The sequence below is a fragment of the Musca autumnalis genome, unplaced genomic scaffold, assembly GCF_047663935.1.
Source record: "Musca autumnalis isolate F117 unplaced genomic scaffold, ASM4766393v1 scaffold_4, whole genome shotgun sequence".
Taxonomy (NCBI): domain Eukaryota; kingdom Metazoa; phylum Arthropoda; class Insecta; order Diptera; family Muscidae; genus Musca; species Musca autumnalis.
Window position 1 is genome coordinate 238,361,579 of NW_027411977.1, and position 16,086 is coordinate 238,377,664.

The window sequence follows — 16,086 nt, forward strand, 5'->3', positions numbered from 1 at the left end:
AATCTATCATGCCTCTTATAAAGTTTTTTGTTTGAACATATGTACGATTAGTGGAGTGTGCAAGTGAGTCTACAACTTCCTGATTATAGAGTGAGGCATAATTTTTTATTTTAAATAAACGAAACTCATAGTCACTTCTTATGCATGGAAGTTTACGTCTTATAATGTCCATAGATATTTCAATATTATTTAAAGTCATTGCGTTGTTAGCGAAGGTTATAGTCATTGTGCATATTATATGCATCAAATCAGGTGCAATGGGTATTATATACAATTTCATTAAACGATCCGTTTAATGTCCTACGTAGCAATTTCATATTTGCTATTGGCGATATTTAATACTTCATGCGTAGTATTTTTGATATTTATCGCGTTAGCTGCGTCATAAAAAACTCGAATGCCTAATATAAGTTCCCAATCAGAATGAAGACCGTGTATTTGGAAGACGTATGCTACACGCTTCATATCTCCAAAAAATAGTACCTCCATTCCATCGAGTGTTAGTACACATAGCCTTTCATTTTCAGGCATTTCATTGAACAAATCCCTTAAAATATTGGTTGTTTGTTCATCAAAACCTACATCTATTCTGGATAGCTGCGCTTCTAGAAATGATGCTGCGGGAATGGGAGCATTTTCGTCTACACTCAAAGATTCATACATTGTTCTAGACTTTAGTAAGTAAGCATTAAGTACTCTTAACTGTCTTTCAGAGTAAGGTTCTACGTATCGACCACTAATAAGCCCAGCGAAAATATTCCTATCTTCAATGTTTTCGAAGGCTGCTTCCACATCATTTTGGGGAACATTCACGTTATCAACATGGTCTTGAGGAATGTCTTCCAACATAGCTTCAACATTCTCTTGGTGAATGTCTTCCAACATATCATAAGGCGTATAATGAAATAGAATTTGTGATCTTACCTTTTAAAATGTGATCCCGAAGAATTGTGAAAATATTCTTCATCAGACCTGCTTATTGAATATTGAAATTTGATTGATTGAAATTGAATTTGTGTGTACTCCACAAAAGTCTTGAAATAATTTCATTTTTATAAATTTTTGTTTTATTGAAGCATTTTTGGTAATTCATTTTCTTGCTTTCTACAGAAATATGAAGGTCACAATGTGGTTACAAATCTACAAATATCTATGTGATAATGTGTGTTAATGTAAGAGTATACCTATTAGAGTAAATTTAAAGGCTTTGCCAGCAAAAATCTTATTTGTTAGTGATGACGAATCAAGTCCATTTAGTATTCATCTTTTTCGAAAGGATGATGGGGATGGCCATAGACACTAGAGTTGGGGAGAGAAAGAGAAAATAATAAAATATAAATTAGACAAATTTAATAACAAAGAATACAAAGGAACACAACGGAGAAAATCAGGAACCATAAACCAAGCAAAGCAAAAAAACAAGTAAAAATAAAAAGGGATATACAGTCAAACTTCTCTATAATGAAAAAAATATATAAAGGATTGTCTTATGATCACTAAATTCTTTATAAAGAAATGTCTTTATAACGTATTAAATTTTCGTCCTCAACAGCTACTTTATAGAGAAGTTTGATTGCATTGAGAAACTAAAAGTCTGTAGACGGGCTCTAAAAAATAGGTGGGAATGTAGGGGTGGATATGTGGACAGGGACAGAGAGGAAATGTTTATCTATGACAAGGAATGTGAAGGACAAAGGAAGGGGCGAGTATGGAGATATGTGGATAATAAATTAAAAATCTAAATATTCTTTAGGAAACTACATTAGTAAGTATTGGGTGAGGTATCATCTCCCCCACATTAACTAAGCTATTCAAAATTTAGTTACAATTTTTTAGGTTTCCTTTTTTAACTTCTAACTTGCAAGCAAACTAATTAGGCAACATAAAACAAAATTAATAAAAAGGTCTTTTCTTTGTTTACCCAAAAGAAATTTTGTTTCAAAATTAATAAAATATGAGCTGTTTAAAACTCATCATGGAAAGGATAATGAGGATGCGTTCCAGCATCGCTGTTTTTTCATTAAAAATAAAAGAATAAAATAAATATTTATTGAAGGAAAACAAGACTAAAACTTATATTCCAAACTTACTTCAACAAAGGCACCAAACGACCGTTGCAGTCAAAGCTATCAATGTTGGCCATATCTTCGGCAGTCAATTCAAAACCGAAAACATCAAAGTTGGATGCAATGCGACTCTTGGTAACAGACTTGGGAATAACAATGTTGCCGCGTTGAATTTGATAGCGGATCAAAATTTGGGCAGGGGTCTTGGAATATTTGGTGGCAATTTCAACAATCTGAAAAACAAAAAGGTAATTAAATTCCATAACATATGTATTTCACTTTCTCTTTATTCTCCTTACCTTAGGATCTTCCATTAACACGGGATCACCAGCCTTGGCCCATGGACGATTGGGTGAACCCAAAGGACTATAGGCAGTAATTGCAATATTCTTCGATTTGCAGTATTCCATCAATTTCTTTTGTGTCAAATATGGATGGCACTCAACTTGATTGGTTGCTGGTGGTATGGTGGCCACAGCCAAGACACGTTCAATTTGATTTTTATTGAAGTTGGAGACACCAATCGATTTAACCAAACCATCTTGGACCAATTTTTCCATTTCTTTCCAGGTATCAACATAATCGGCATCAGAGAAGGCAGTCTTGCCATCAGCATCAACGGGGAAGAGATCATCACCTTCCTTATAACCCATGGGCCAATGGATCAAATACATGTCAATATAGGACAGTTTCAAGTTTTTCAAAGTGGTTTCACAGGCACCACGCACCAAATCAGGACGATGGAAGGTGTTCCATAATTTGCTGGTAATGAACAAGTCCTCGCTGAAAACATAAAAAATTAATTGTTTTATAATCGTTTAATAGTCAATAATCTTTTTCAACTTACCGCTTTACAACACCCTCATTAATTTTAGCCTCAATACCCTCACCCACTTCATGTTCATTTTGATAGACATGGGCACAGTCAATGTGACGATAACCAATATCAATGGCATCTTTAACGGCTTGGGCTACTTCACCTTTTGGACTCTGCAATACGAAGGAGGGGAAACAAGTGGTGGTAATTAGTTTGTGCTCAAGAGTTCTCATAGCAGTTTGTTAATTCTAACAAGTTGTTGTTATTGTTGCAGTTCATATCAAATTGAAAATTTTGTTAAAGTGTTAATTGACAAATTTATTAGCGCGTCATCATGAATCGGAACCAAAGGTGACCTTTTGTTGTGAGCACAGGAATATTGAGATTTTCTACAAATGGAAAACCATCTAGTGAAGATGCTTTATATTGTTCCATAGAAGAAATCCACACAGAAGGAATTTTAAAAAATCAATAAAGAACGAATGCCATCTAACCATTTTCTAAAGATAGCATACGTCCGGAACACGGAAGAAACCTTCTAAAGGTTTCCGAAAGACAGCCTTTTAAAGGTCTTCTTTAGACAACAGAAGACCTTTTAAGCATTTAAGGGATTTTTAGGCAACAGAAGATTCCCTGAGGCAATCTATTGAGGTCTTATATAGGAAACTGTTTAGGTATTCTTTTAAAGGTATTCTATGGACAGAACAGATTCTTTAGGCAACAGAAGACTTTTTGATTCCTTAATGGTTTTTACAGGCAACAGAAGATATCTTGAGGCCCTCTATTAAGGTCTTATATAGGTAACTAAAGACCTCTACTAATCGCATCGGAAGGCCTGTTAAGATATAGGTTCTACAGGCAACAGAAGACCTCTTGATGTTCCCTAAGAGCAAGATGAGACACCTTCATGTGTTCTATAGGCAACAGAAAGCCTCTTGAAATCCTCTAAAGACTACATAAGACATCTCGAGGCCTTCCCTAGGCAATAGAGGACATCTCGAGATTTTCCATAGGCAACAAGGGCCTCCCGATGTCCTCTTGAAGTCTTTTATAGATAGCAGAAGACTTCTTCCTCAAGGAAGGAAGGTCTGGTGAGGTCTTCAATGGGCTACAGAAGACCTCTGGAGGTCATCCATAGTTAACAGAAGGCCTCTTGAAGTCTTCTATAGGCAACAAAATACATCTTGAGGTCTTTTATAGGCAACACAAGATATCTAAGGTGGTTTGAAGGCACCGAAATACCTCCCTAAATCTTCTATAGGCAACATAAGACTTCTCAAGGTCTTCCATAAGCAACAGAAGACCTCTCGAGGTCTTCTAATGGCATAGGAAGGTCTATTGAGATGTTCCATAGGCAACTGAAAACTTCTTGAGGCAGCAGAACATCTCTTGAGGTCCTTCTATAGGCAACAGATGACCTGTTGATGTATTCTAAAGCATCGGACGGTCTGGTGAGGTCTTCAATGAAGACCTCTTTTTCGCCCTTCTTCCATAAGCAACAGAAGACCTCTTAGGGTCTTCTAAGGGTATCGGAAGGTCTGTTGAGGTCTCCCATAGGCAACTGAAGACCTCTTGAGGCTGTAGTAGATTTTTTGAAGTCCTTCTATAGACAACATAATACCTTTGAGTTCTTCTAAAGCATATGATGGCCAGTTGAGGTCTTCTACTGGCACCAGAAAATCTTTGGAGGTCTACTAAAGATATCTGAAGATCACTGGAGATCTTCTATAGGCAATAGAAGACATCTTAATGTCTTCTAAGGGAATCGGAATGTCAGTTGAGGTCTTCAATGGGCAACAGAAGATCTCTCGAGGTTTTCGATTGGTAACTGAAGACCTCTTGAAGTTTTCTAAGGGCATCGGAAGGTCACATAAGACCTCTTAAGATCTTCCATAGGTAACAGAAGACCTCTTAAGATCTTCCATAGGTAACAGAAGACCTTTTAAGATCTTCCATAGGTAACAGAAGACCTCTTGAGGTCTTCTAAGGACATTGGAAGGTCACAGAAACCCTCTTAAAGTCCTCTTAAACCATGTGATCTCTTGAGGTCTTCCATAGGCAACAAAAGACCTTTTGATGTATACTAAAGCATCGGACGGTTTGGTGAGGTCTTCAATGGGCAACAGAAGACCTCTTTTCCTCTCATCTTCCATAAGCAACTTAAGACCGCTAGAGGTCTTCTATTGGCAATAGAGGATATCTTAATGTCTTCTGAGGGCATCGGAAGGTCTGTTGACCTGTTCAATGGGCAACAGAAGACCTCCTGACCTCTGTTCTATAGACAACAGAAGACCTCGTTTAAACTCATCAGAAGATCTCTTAAAGTCTTCTAATAGCATTGGGATACCTCCTAAGGTCTACTATAGGCAACAAAAGACCTCTTGAAGCCTTCCAAAGGCAACAGAAGACCTTCTGAAGGCATCAGAAGACTTATTAGATTCTCTATAGATATCGGAAGGCCTCTCAAGGCAACAGAAGACTTCTTGAGATCTTTTAAGGATATCGGAAGGCCTCTCAAGGCAACAGAAGACTTCTTGAGATCTTCTACCTATTGGAATCGGACCTTTTGATATCTTTTAAGGGCATCGGAAAACGTCTTAAGGATTCCCACAGGCAACAGAAGGGCCATTAAAGTATTCTACAATCAACCTCTTGATGTCTTCTATACACAACAAATGACGGAACAAATTTCCTTTACCGACAGTTTGTAATTTTTTTTCAAAAATAGTAAGTTTCTTTTAATAGCCGGGCTTCGGCTGGGGATTTGAGACTTTCTCCTATGGACAGGAGCCAATCTCGGAAAAGGGAACAACAAGGCCCATATCTCGGGAAGTATACATTTCCCCAACAAAAATTATACAGCGTTGGAATCAGCATAAAAAGTTTTTAATTTCAATTAATTATTTCATATTTTTCCGGTTACTTTCGGTAAAGGAAAGATATGCCCAAATGACTACTTGATGTCTTCTAATGGCATCGGGAGACATTTTGAGGCCTTCATGAGGCATCGAAGACCTCTTGGGATCTTCTAACAGCAACAAAATACCTCTCGTCATCTTTTATAGACGATAGCGCAGACCTCTTGAGGCTTTGCAAAGGCTTCAGAAGACCTCTTGAGGTTTTCTATAGACAACAGACAACAGAATTTATTTTACAAACAAAAAAAAGACCTCCTGAGTTCTTCTATGTACAAGAGAAGACCTCTTGATTTGTTCTATACGCAACCTCTTGAGGCCTTCAAAAGACATCAGAAAACGTTTTGATGCCTTCTATAAGCAAAAAAGTCTTCTATAGGCATTAGGAAACTTGTTGAGGCTTTGTAAAGACATTAGAAAATCTCTTATGCAGAATATGATTTTGTAGTAGTTTTGTGCATTAAAAAAATTCTAAAGGCATCGAAAGGCCTCTTGAGGTCTTCTATAGAAAAAAGACCACGTGAGGTCCGCAATACGGACCTTCAAAGTTCTGAGATATAGATCTTCGAACTCATTGTGTTGAAAGACAAGACAATATATAAGACTGAGCCATGTTTGAATCCAAGACAAATTTAAAAATTTTACCGGTTTTGGAATCCAACCAACCACAAAAATTTTATAATTGGAGATTTCATGGCGTAGCCATTGTTGCAATTTGTCCATGATAAAAGTCTTAACATGCTGTCCAAAGAAAGGACAGACATAAATAAAAACTAATAATTTCAAACAGGGTGCTGTGAAGTGGCCTTAAACTCGACTCTTTGCAAAACCGCTTAAAAATCTTAATTTTTGGGGATTATCATGAATGAAATTTTCCCGTGAGTTTCGTCTTTCCGCCATTGCAACATAAGGGAGAAAGTGAAAAAAATTCACGGGGAATTGCCGTTCATGATAACCCCCTTTGTGATTTTCTGGAACATGAAAAGAAGAAATTATAATCATTCATTCTTACCCAATCATAATCCAAGCCAACAAGCTTTATCTAAATAAATATATTATAATATTTGTTATTAGTAGTATGGATGTATTCTTATTACATTTTCTTCCGAGACAAAAGAAACATTGTGCATCACAAAATAACTGAGTACATCAGACAGATCGACAATGCAGCTAGTAAAGTGAAAGTTTCAACGATGTGGGCATAAACTGTTTATTATTTTATACGGAAATCTAATGAATCAATCAATATAGTTTGATTGGGAGAGAGCTGGCTGATACGTAGTCCAGATAAGAAATTAATGAATCGTTAAGACAAGGTGTTAAGGGCAAAGGTATCCGATATGCCTCAACTCTATCTTAAACTAACTGACAATTGTAGGAATGAAAATTGTCAATGTAAATCTGGACATATGTTTTAATTCAGTATTAAATATAATATCCAAAGTTATTAATTTCAGAGTTTTTTTATAGTAACCACCTCCTTTGAAAACCACTAATTGGTTAATTAAGAAAATGGCTGGATAACCTTCATTGGTTTCATTAAAAATGCAATAATATAACCTAAACCCCCCATTTAGGTGCATAGATTCGTGGGACAACTGGCAATCAGTGTTTGCCATTACCATAACAAAAATTGCCTATTAAGACAGTGGAAGGACTATCACAGAGTAAACAAAATTGTGTGTGGTGCCGTCTAGCACTTTTTGCGGCCATTTTCCTCAATCAATTCGCACACATTTTTATATGGCATGAATTTCCTTTATCAATAACAATAACCACTTCATTAAATAATCATAACTATGAATTATTATTATTAGAAGAGACTTTGATAACGCCTTTCTCTCTACTCTGGCTCTGGGCAATGATAGGCATATTTTTGACAACCACATAAATTATGTTCGGTGACCCCTGTTTTGCAACAGATCACAATTCACATGGCAATTAAATCATTTTCGGGGGGATAATAACAATTTGCTTTTTATTTGGCCCATAAATTATCGTTGTGTCATGGATGGTCAGCAGTTTACATGGCGTATATTTTATTTTCTAATAATTAATTTAATCTTTGTTGATGTTTTAGTTGTTTATATTGGCGCCTTATCAGTTTTACAGCAATCAATAAGGGAAACGCTTATTTTTCACTATACTTGTGACGACGACAGCATGGAATATTTCCCCCACTTGACATTTTACAATATAGCGAATAAAAACAAATACAAAAGAAAACTACTTTTTTGAAATAAAGTTTTTAACAATGAAAAAAGAGGAATTTTAGATGAGTGGGTAACATAAGTTGCGGCCAAGTACATCCTAGTTAGATATCAATTGTCGTCTTGAATATGGTATCGTCCGTATCGAAGGCGGTAGGTATCTTTCCCGGAGTTTTTCGATGTATAAACCATACCATAAACAAGTTGTAAAATGTCCAGATTAGGGCAATTTCGAGGATCCCTAGGCTATGGCTAGCTTTAGTCACATTGGTATCTTGTTTACCATATATTTTCTGTTGCGGAAGCCATATACATATGCTCGATTTTATCTCATTTTTGGTAGACAAACTTCACCAAGGGTAAACTAAGTAGCGCGAAAAAAAATATTTCAATTATATTTTTGGTTGCAGCTGGTTTTCGGACATGATTTAAAGCTTTGTTCAAACGACAGCTGCAAAAATCGATAAAGCTAAAATGCTGAATCACCTTAAGGGAAAACAGACCTATCCAGTTTATCTAGCAAAAAATTACCCTGTCATCTATATCTGCCTGCGTTGCCTATTTTTGTAAAAAAAGAATTTGATAAGCTGTGCATTTATAAGTGCAATAAATAAAAAGTGCTTAAACTACAAACATACCTGTTACCTCCTTTTTTGTTGATAGGATAGGACGATAAGATAAGCAAAACTTCAACATATGGCTGAAAGAACATTGCGAACATTCCCGACCTATGCTTATCTTGATACTTAAAATACACTATTATCATTTTCGCACATTTGGCTCACCCTGTATTACAATAAAAGATGACCTTGGAGCACTTGGTATTCTATTAAATACGCTCTTTTTAGAATATCTAACCAAATATATTTATTTACTTTTGTTGTTGTAAATGTAATAATGAATGAATGATTGGCATTAGTTGTAGTTGTGAATTGTGCAACTAAACAAAAGAACAGTTTTCAAGTACTTGGAATCAAAACACTCCCTATTGCAACAAATATTAACTACATGATAAGCTTTTTAATGTGGGCCGCAAAAAACGTAATTCAATAAAAAATTCATATCACATTCTATTTTTCACATCACATTCTATTTCTTGCCAATTTCTGTTGCAAAAATTCTTTTTTTTTTATTATTACAACAAAAACAAAGGGATTAATAAAATACTTAAGAGGATAATAATACTTACACCCCATGTTCCAAGCCCTAGAATGGGCATATTATGGCCACTATTTAACACAACATTTGGAACCACCATATTGATTTCTTTTAAACTTGTTTTTTATTAAATCAAATTGCGAACTTGTTCTTTCACCGGCAAAAATCGAAGAATAAATGCGAAAATGACAGCTGTCTTGGCATTTATAACGAATTCAAGTGGGTGAGAGAAAAAAGAGAGCGAGTAGGTTTCACAAATTCGAAAGTTGAAGAAAAACTAGGCTTATTTAGTTTGACAACGAAATATTTCAACTGAGCCATTCATATAAATGAAACTATGAACCATGGTATAAGTAAAGAGGTAGATTTAAATGAAAAAAATCTATAGAACCCTTGTTTTTCTTGAATTCCTAAAACTTCAAACTAAAAGCAACAAGTGGGTTTGTTTTCAATGCGTTTTTTTGAGCATTTTATAAAAAAACGCGAAAAATGAATGAAGAGTTAAAGGCCTGCGTACATAAGCTGCTCTGCCTGATTGCCTTGCTTTCCTGCTTCATTTTTGACATAATAAAAATAAAAGAATAAAGAAGGCCGACGAAATTTCGAACTGGGTTGCCCTTTTCTTTTTTATTCTTTTATCAGAAGTAAGCAAGGTAAGCAGGCAAGGCAGCTTATGTACGCAGGCCTTAAGTTTTCTCCACATAATCGAGCTGTGAATATGATAAACTGATTGTTTCAATGCAAATCTTACCAATTTCTTCCATACAAATGGTCTAAACACAATTTTAAAAATCATTGAATTCGATTGTTTTTAAAATTGTTTGGCATATTATTTAAAAACCACACACACATACACAGTTTGTTTATATTGTTTTGAAGTTTTAGGCATACTCGAATGAAAAAATTTAAATTGACATAAAGCTTTGGCTAACCTTTATTATTAAACCATGCTATGAACTAAGTCTAATCATGCATGATCTGTTATGCATAAAAGCAGACTCGGCTTAAATGTCGTTTAGAAGCACCTTTCGGATCGGGCTAAAATTTTTAAAGTTTATAGCCCTTGGCATCCTGAATACAACGATATATAATTTTCCGGGGGAAGTCCATCATTCCCGAGATATGGGTCTTGACATTTCACAATTCTAACGTGGGCAATATGGGCATCGTTTTAAAGCTCATGGAGAGTACTTTTATGCACGCGACCTATTTTTACACCTGTTTATAGGAGAATGTATTAAATTCATGTTTAAAGCAGGCTACTTAGGAATCTTTAAATTTACAAGAAAGTTTTGTTTGCGTAGTCCACTTTTGTCATTGTCCATAGGAGAAAGTCTTAAATCCCCTTCCGAAGGCCGGCTACTTACTTTCAATTTAAAAGAGAGTTTTGATCGCGTAGCCCACTTTTGTCCCCGTCCAAAGGAGAAAGTCTTAAATCCCTGGCCGAAGGCCGGCTACTTAAGAATACCTTCAATTTAAAAGAGGTTTTGATCGCGAAGCCCACTTTTGTTCCTGTTCATAGGAGAAAGTAATAAATCCCCGGCCGAAGGCCGGCTACTTAAGATCACTTTCGATTTAAGAGAGAGTTTTGATCGCGTAGCCCACTTTTGTCCCTGCCCATAGGAGAAAGTCTTAAATCCCCGGCCGAAGGCCGGCTACTTAAGAACACTTTCAATTTAAGAGAGAGTTTTGATCGCGTAGCACACTTTTGTCCCTGTCCATAGGAGAAAGTCCTAAGGGGTGAGTACATAAGCTGCCTTGCCTGCTTACCATGGTACAAATACACAGGTAGCCGCATCGGCAATTGTTGGTAACATAAGGTGTCAAAATTTGACATCAATTCAATGCAGTTGACACATTATGTTACCATCAGCTGGCATGATAATGCTACCTGTATTATTGTGCCATGCTTCTGATAAAAGGATAAAAAATAAAAGGGCAACCCAGTTCGAAATTTGCTCGGCCTTCTTTATTCTTTTATTTTTTATTATGTCAGAAATGAAGCAGGAAAGCAAGGCAATCAGGTAAGGCAGCTAATGTACGCAGGCCTTTAAATCCCCGGCCGAAGGCCGGCTACTTAAGAACACTTTCAATTTAAAAGAGAGTTTTGATCGTATAGCCCAATTATAACTTAATAAATTATTGTTAGAAAATATAGTTACCATTATTAATTATTGGCGGCATTGGAAAGTACTCTTCGTGAGCTTTAAAACGAGTCGCATATTGAATAGGTTTTAAAAATAATGGTGATAAAAGTAAAAAAGTCAAGACCCATATCTCGGGAATAACGGACTTCCCCACAGAAAGCTAAATATCGTTGTGTTCAGTGTGCCAAGGGCTATCTATTGTGAAAATTTCAGCCCGATCCGAGAGGGGTCCATAAACAACCTAACCCTGCGTTTACAAATGACAGGACAGTTGACTTCATGTATTGATTGTCAAAATCCCACAACTTGCCTGTGTGACGTAGGCGTCCTGACAACTGCAAAAACAGTTGTAAAATTTTGAATGAAAATCATCGACATCTTTTTGTTTTCCGTTCACATATTTTGTTTTTGTTCATGTTCTTTTGTTTTCAACACATTTCAATTATTATCTCACTTATTTTTACAAAAATGCCAAAAATTTGTCTTCCTTACTGTCTGTGAAAAAATGATGGACAGATGGGAGACAAATGTATGTATGTGTGAGTAAATCAGAGTTGTATTTGAAGACAAAGTGTCTGGTGTAAACGCCTAGTAAAGGTGTTAAAAGTACGAAATATCCCAAATGTCAAGACCCATATCTCAGGAAGTATGGACTTCCCCCGCAAAATTATATATCGTTGTGTTCAGGATGCCAAGGGCTATCTACTGTAAAAATTTCAGCCCGATCCAAGAGGTGCCCATAAACAACCTATAGGTGTTAATGTACGAAATTTCCGAAATGTCAAGACCAATATCTCGGGAAGTATGGACTTCCCCCGGAAAATGATATATAGTTGGAATCAGGTTCCCAAGGGCTAACTATGGTAAAAATTTCAGCCCAATCCGAGAGGTGCCCCTAAACGACACTTTTTCCAAGGTAACGTAACTCCTCAAACAAGTAACGTAAAAGAAACAAATCAATCAATCCCACGGCAGCGGGTTCTTTCGTACCGGATTGAACCGAAACCATAGTGTTTCGGCCAGCGGGTGCCAACCCAGCATCAAACCTGTGCTTCACGTCGGTTTCTATGCTGCTGCTACAACAACAAGAAACAAATATACTATAATTTTAAAACATAAAATTAGGATGAAGACATTCAATAACCTTCTAAGGTCTTCTATTGGCAAAAATCTTTGAGATATGGACTATCTATCGACCTTTTAAAGCTGTTTTTCAGACAGAAGACTTTCTAAAGGTCTTGTTCATACAGAAGACCTCCTAAAGGTCTTATGAACAACAGAGCTTCTAAAGGTTTTAAAAGAACAAATGACTTTCTAAAGTCGCTCTATGGACAGAAGACCTTCTATTAAGAGAAGACCTCCTAAAGGCCTTCTATGGACAAAATACTTATAAAAGATCGTCTATGACCAGAACACCTTCTAAAGGTCTTCTATGAACAGGTGATCTTCTAAAAGTATTGCATGGACGTAAGACCTTCTAAAGGTATTCCATGGACAGTAGACCTTCTAAAGGTCTTCCATGGACAGAAGACCCTTTAAAGTCTTCTATGGACAGAAGTCTTTCTAATGGAAAGGAGCGCTGACTTCCGTCAGACTCTTTGTAGTTTTTGAACTTCATCAAAATATTTCAGTTGCGTACTCATGCATTGTTTCACGAAAATGCAACTAAAAATGGTTTATGTTTGGTTTTTACCTACGTTACAAATGCGCAATTGTGACGTCTTGAAAGGCATAACTTCGCGTTTGTTGTTCTATAGAGAGAAGACCTTCCAAAAGGTCTTCTATGGACAGAAGACAATCTAGTGCTAATACCTACCCTTGTCCATTGAAATTTGAAACCCTCTCATAATTAAAAATATAATTTTTTATTTACAAACTATTCTTCATAGGCACCTTCACCATTTTCGTCATTTTCATAGTCATTATTATCTTCATCGGCTTCTTCATCGCCTCCCTCATCCTCTTCCTGCTGTTGTTGATCCCACCAGGACAGAACTCCCAAACCAGATTCATTTATGGCGGCCTAAACAAAAACACGTAGCATTAAAAATCCTTAAAAAGTACACAAAACATCACTACTCACAATTATTCTATATGGCGTTTTAGATTCAGTACCACTACCACCCTGACCAGCAGTTGTTGCAGTGGCAGCCGAAGTTCCCGCTTTCATACTTTCACTCGAAGGCGGACCAATTGGTGAACTTTCTTCAAATATTTCTCGTGACACTCGAAACTTGATGGGCTCTCCAACATCCATAAACAGATCATGTTTACCACCATCTTCCAGAGGATATTCCCACACCCATGCCTGTTCTGTTTCATCGAAACGTGAAGGATGTTGTAATGCCGTGGGCGGTATTAAAATATCATCGAAGAAACCCAATGTGACATGTACACCCTCATGACTACAGTTGCGGATTTTACCGGTCAAGATGTTGCTAATGGCGGGACGAAAAACAATATAGCGAAATATAACCTCTGTATGGGAAGCACCATCACCTGGTAATATTATTGAATCCTTCAGGGAAACAATATCCTTAAGGGCTATACACAAGCCAACATTGAGGAGAACCTTTGGAAGAGGAAAATGTGTGTAAATAAATGTGAACACTATTTGTTGTTGCTTACTTGGGTTTCTTGCTTACCTTATTGGCTAACTTGCGATTAATTTCATCTCGTATGGCTTCCACCAACTTCAAATTGAACTGTTCCGGTGCTATGCGTATGGTATCCTTTAGCTCGGCCAAGGAAAACATTTGGGAGGGTTTTTGTTTTAAAAATTCGTTAAATTCGTAGTGGTTTTGTAAAATTTTAATTCAAAAACAATTCAAAACAAAAAAACGTGAAGTATAAAAACAGAGCGGTAGTTCAAATGAGCTATTCCCTCGAATGAACAATGGGAACTACATCCAGCTCTTTCGTTCACCTAGTTCCGCTCAAGAAATGAGATAGATCTATTTTTGTCGGTAACTCGAAAAATGAGTTACAGAATTCCACTACAGGTTAGGGGTAGTTTACACTATATGTAAATGTCATATGACATGAAATTTTCCATCGTTAAATATTTACTAATATGTGGAATATTGGAGATTTTCCTTACGCCATTTATTAAAAATTACTTCTCCACATTGCCTCCGTGGGTAGATATGGAATGTTTTTATTTCGTGTCATATGACATTGATAAATATTGTAAACTACCTCTTAGTGAACTCGATTGCATTGCCCAGCACTGGTAATGCCTCTGTTCAACGCCTGTTAGACTTTACGCTTATAACATGTTTAAGAGAATGATCTCGATTTATTTGACATATATTGTATGAAAATGACAATTTAAATCGACTGGATTTGCTAAATCACAATAACCCATTTTGACAACTGGTATGAAGATCAGCTGTTTTTGGTCTTACACCTTATTATTCCACCAAACCAACTGGAGATGGCGCGAGCCGATATTTTTTAATCGAATTATCGGAAACACGCTTATTAGCATTCCTTAAGTCGATGGTCAGACTAGCAAGGTTTCTTGAAACCAATTTCGTTAAAGTTTCTTTTCAAGTTTCGTTAGTGTCCACACACGTTAACGTGAAATTTAAGATTTTTTCGTGTCCCTTTATTTTACTATTCGCATTTGTTGTGTTTCTCATACCAAAAAACAAAGCAAACATATATAAATAAACTAAACAACACAAAATAATTAACATTAATAATTAAATTAATAGTAATAGCTAAATCTTGTCTTTTTCATTAATAAAATGTTTTTGTTAAATCTTTTTATGCTTGTTTCGTTGTTAACGTTGGCTTGAGAAAATCACAATGAAAGAAAATGGAAGAAAAAATCTTGCAACGAACGACAAGAAGAGGCAACACAATAAACACAGAAAACCATGTACATGGGTTTCACTACTTCATACCCCTCGCCTATAAACTTGACGTCGCCATGTTGAAATCGTGCTAGTCTGACCATCGACTAAGATGGGTACGCATTGTCAGTTTTGACTGACAGCTTTGTTGGTGCTTGCTAGTGTGGCCGTTCATTTTCGTTATTCATCATACAACCGCAAAATGTTTTGTGGTTGCTGGATGGTTGGACAGTTATCGATACTTGAGAAATATCGACATTCAAAACTGACAATGTGTACTGCTCTTTACAGAATCCCACTACTGGAAAGAATAATACTTACTTACTTAGTTGGCCCATTGCAGAACATTTGTTCCATAGACCGAACTAAGAAAAGATCTCCATTCCTCTCTGTTTTTCGCTTGACTTTTTGGAATACCGCGCCTTTCCATTTCTTCATCCACTTGTTTGCTCCATCGAAGCTTAGGCCTGCCGAATCTGCGTGCACCGCCATGTGGCATGTATTCATACGTATTTTTAGCGGGTTCATCATCGCTCATTCTCATGATATGCCCTAGCCAACGCAATCGTTGCATCTCGATACGTTTAACTATATTCATGTCTTTGTATAGCTTATATAGCTCGTGGTTCATACGACGTCGATATTCACCGTCAACGCAAATCGGCCCGTAGATCTTTCGAAGAATTTTCCTCTCAAACACACCAAGCACTGCCTTATCTGCTTGCGCAAGTACCCATGCTTCGGAGCCATACATTAGCACGGGTAGTATCAGCGTTTTGTATAGTGTTATTTTTGTTTGACGAGATGTGGCTTTTTTTTTAAATTGCTTACTTAGACCATAGTAGCATCTGTTGGCCAATACAATTCTTCTTCTTATTTCACAACTGATGTTGTTTGTTGTGTTTATGGCAGT

The 16,086-nt window shown here is 36.5% G+C and overlaps 2 protein-coding genes across 5 annotated transcripts; both read right to left on the minus strand.

Moving 5' to 3' along the window:
* Positions 1–1,044: 1,044 nt before the first annotated feature.
* Positions 1,045–9,445, minus strand: LOC141404312 (aldo-keto reductase 1B-like). Of its 4 annotated transcripts, XM_073987821.1 has the most exons (7): positions 9,198–9,445; positions 6,811–6,840; positions 2,914–3,056; positions 2,366–2,849; positions 2,091–2,299; positions 1,922–2,009; positions 1,045–1,299 (listed from the first exon to the last, which is right to left on the minus strand). In XM_073987821.1, exons 1-6 carry the CDS (start codon positions 9,264–9,266, stop codon positions 1,964–1,966), a joined length of 981 nt encoding a protein of 326 aa, XP_073843922.1. In that variant the 5' UTR covers positions 9,267–9,445; the 3' UTR covers positions 1,045–1,299; positions 1,922–1,963. The 4 variants fall into 4 exon arrangements, with proteins under 4 accessions (XP_073843922.1, XP_073843924.1, XP_073843923.1 ...); XM_073987823.1 differs by lacking the exon at positions 6,811–6,840 and having other exon boundaries at positions 9,198–9,386; XM_073987822.1 differs by lacking the exon at positions 1,922–2,009 and having other exon boundaries at positions 9,198–9,347.
* Positions 9,446–13,162: 3,717 nt separating this feature from the next.
* Positions 13,163–14,199, minus strand: Polr3H (RNA polymerase III subunit H). The gene is made up of 3 exons (XM_073982077.1): positions 13,959–14,199; positions 13,397–13,885; positions 13,163–13,336 (listed from the first exon to the last, which is right to left on the minus strand). The coding sequence occupies exons 1-3, from the start codon at positions 14,067–14,069 to the stop codon at positions 13,190–13,192; spliced, it is 747 nt and encodes a 248-aa protein (XP_073838178.1). The 5' UTR covers positions 14,070–14,199; the 3' UTR covers positions 13,163–13,189.
* Between the last annotated feature and the right edge of the window lie 1,887 nt (positions 14,200–16,086).

Excerpts from the sequence above, each read along its gene's own strand:
- LOC141404312 (XM_073987821.1), bottom strand. The coding sequence starts at position 9,266 with ATGGTGGTTCCAAATGTTGTGTTAAATAGTGGCCATAATATGCCCATT. Across the intron at positions 3,057-6,810 it reads TTGGCTTGGATTATGATTGG|AGTCCAAAAGGTGAAGTAGC; the intron begins GTAAGAATGAAT and ends TTCGTATTGCAG. Across the intron at positions 2,010-2,090 it reads CGTTTGGTGCCTTTGTTGAA|CGATGCTGGAACGCATCCTC; the intron begins GTAAGTTTGGAA and ends ATGAAAAAACAG.
- Polr3H (XM_073982077.1), bottom strand. The coding sequence starts at position 14,069 with ATGTTTTCCTTGGCCGAGCTAAAGGATACCATACGCATAGCACCGGAA. Across the intron at positions 13,886-13,958 it reads ATCGCAAGTTAGCCAATAAG|GTTCTCCTCAATGTTGGCTT; the intron begins GTAAGCAAGAAA and ends CCTCTTCCAAAG. Across the intron at positions 13,337-13,396 it reads AAACGCCATATAGAATAATT|GCCGCCATAAATGAATCTGG; the intron begins GTGAGTAGTGAT and ends GTTTTTGTTTAG.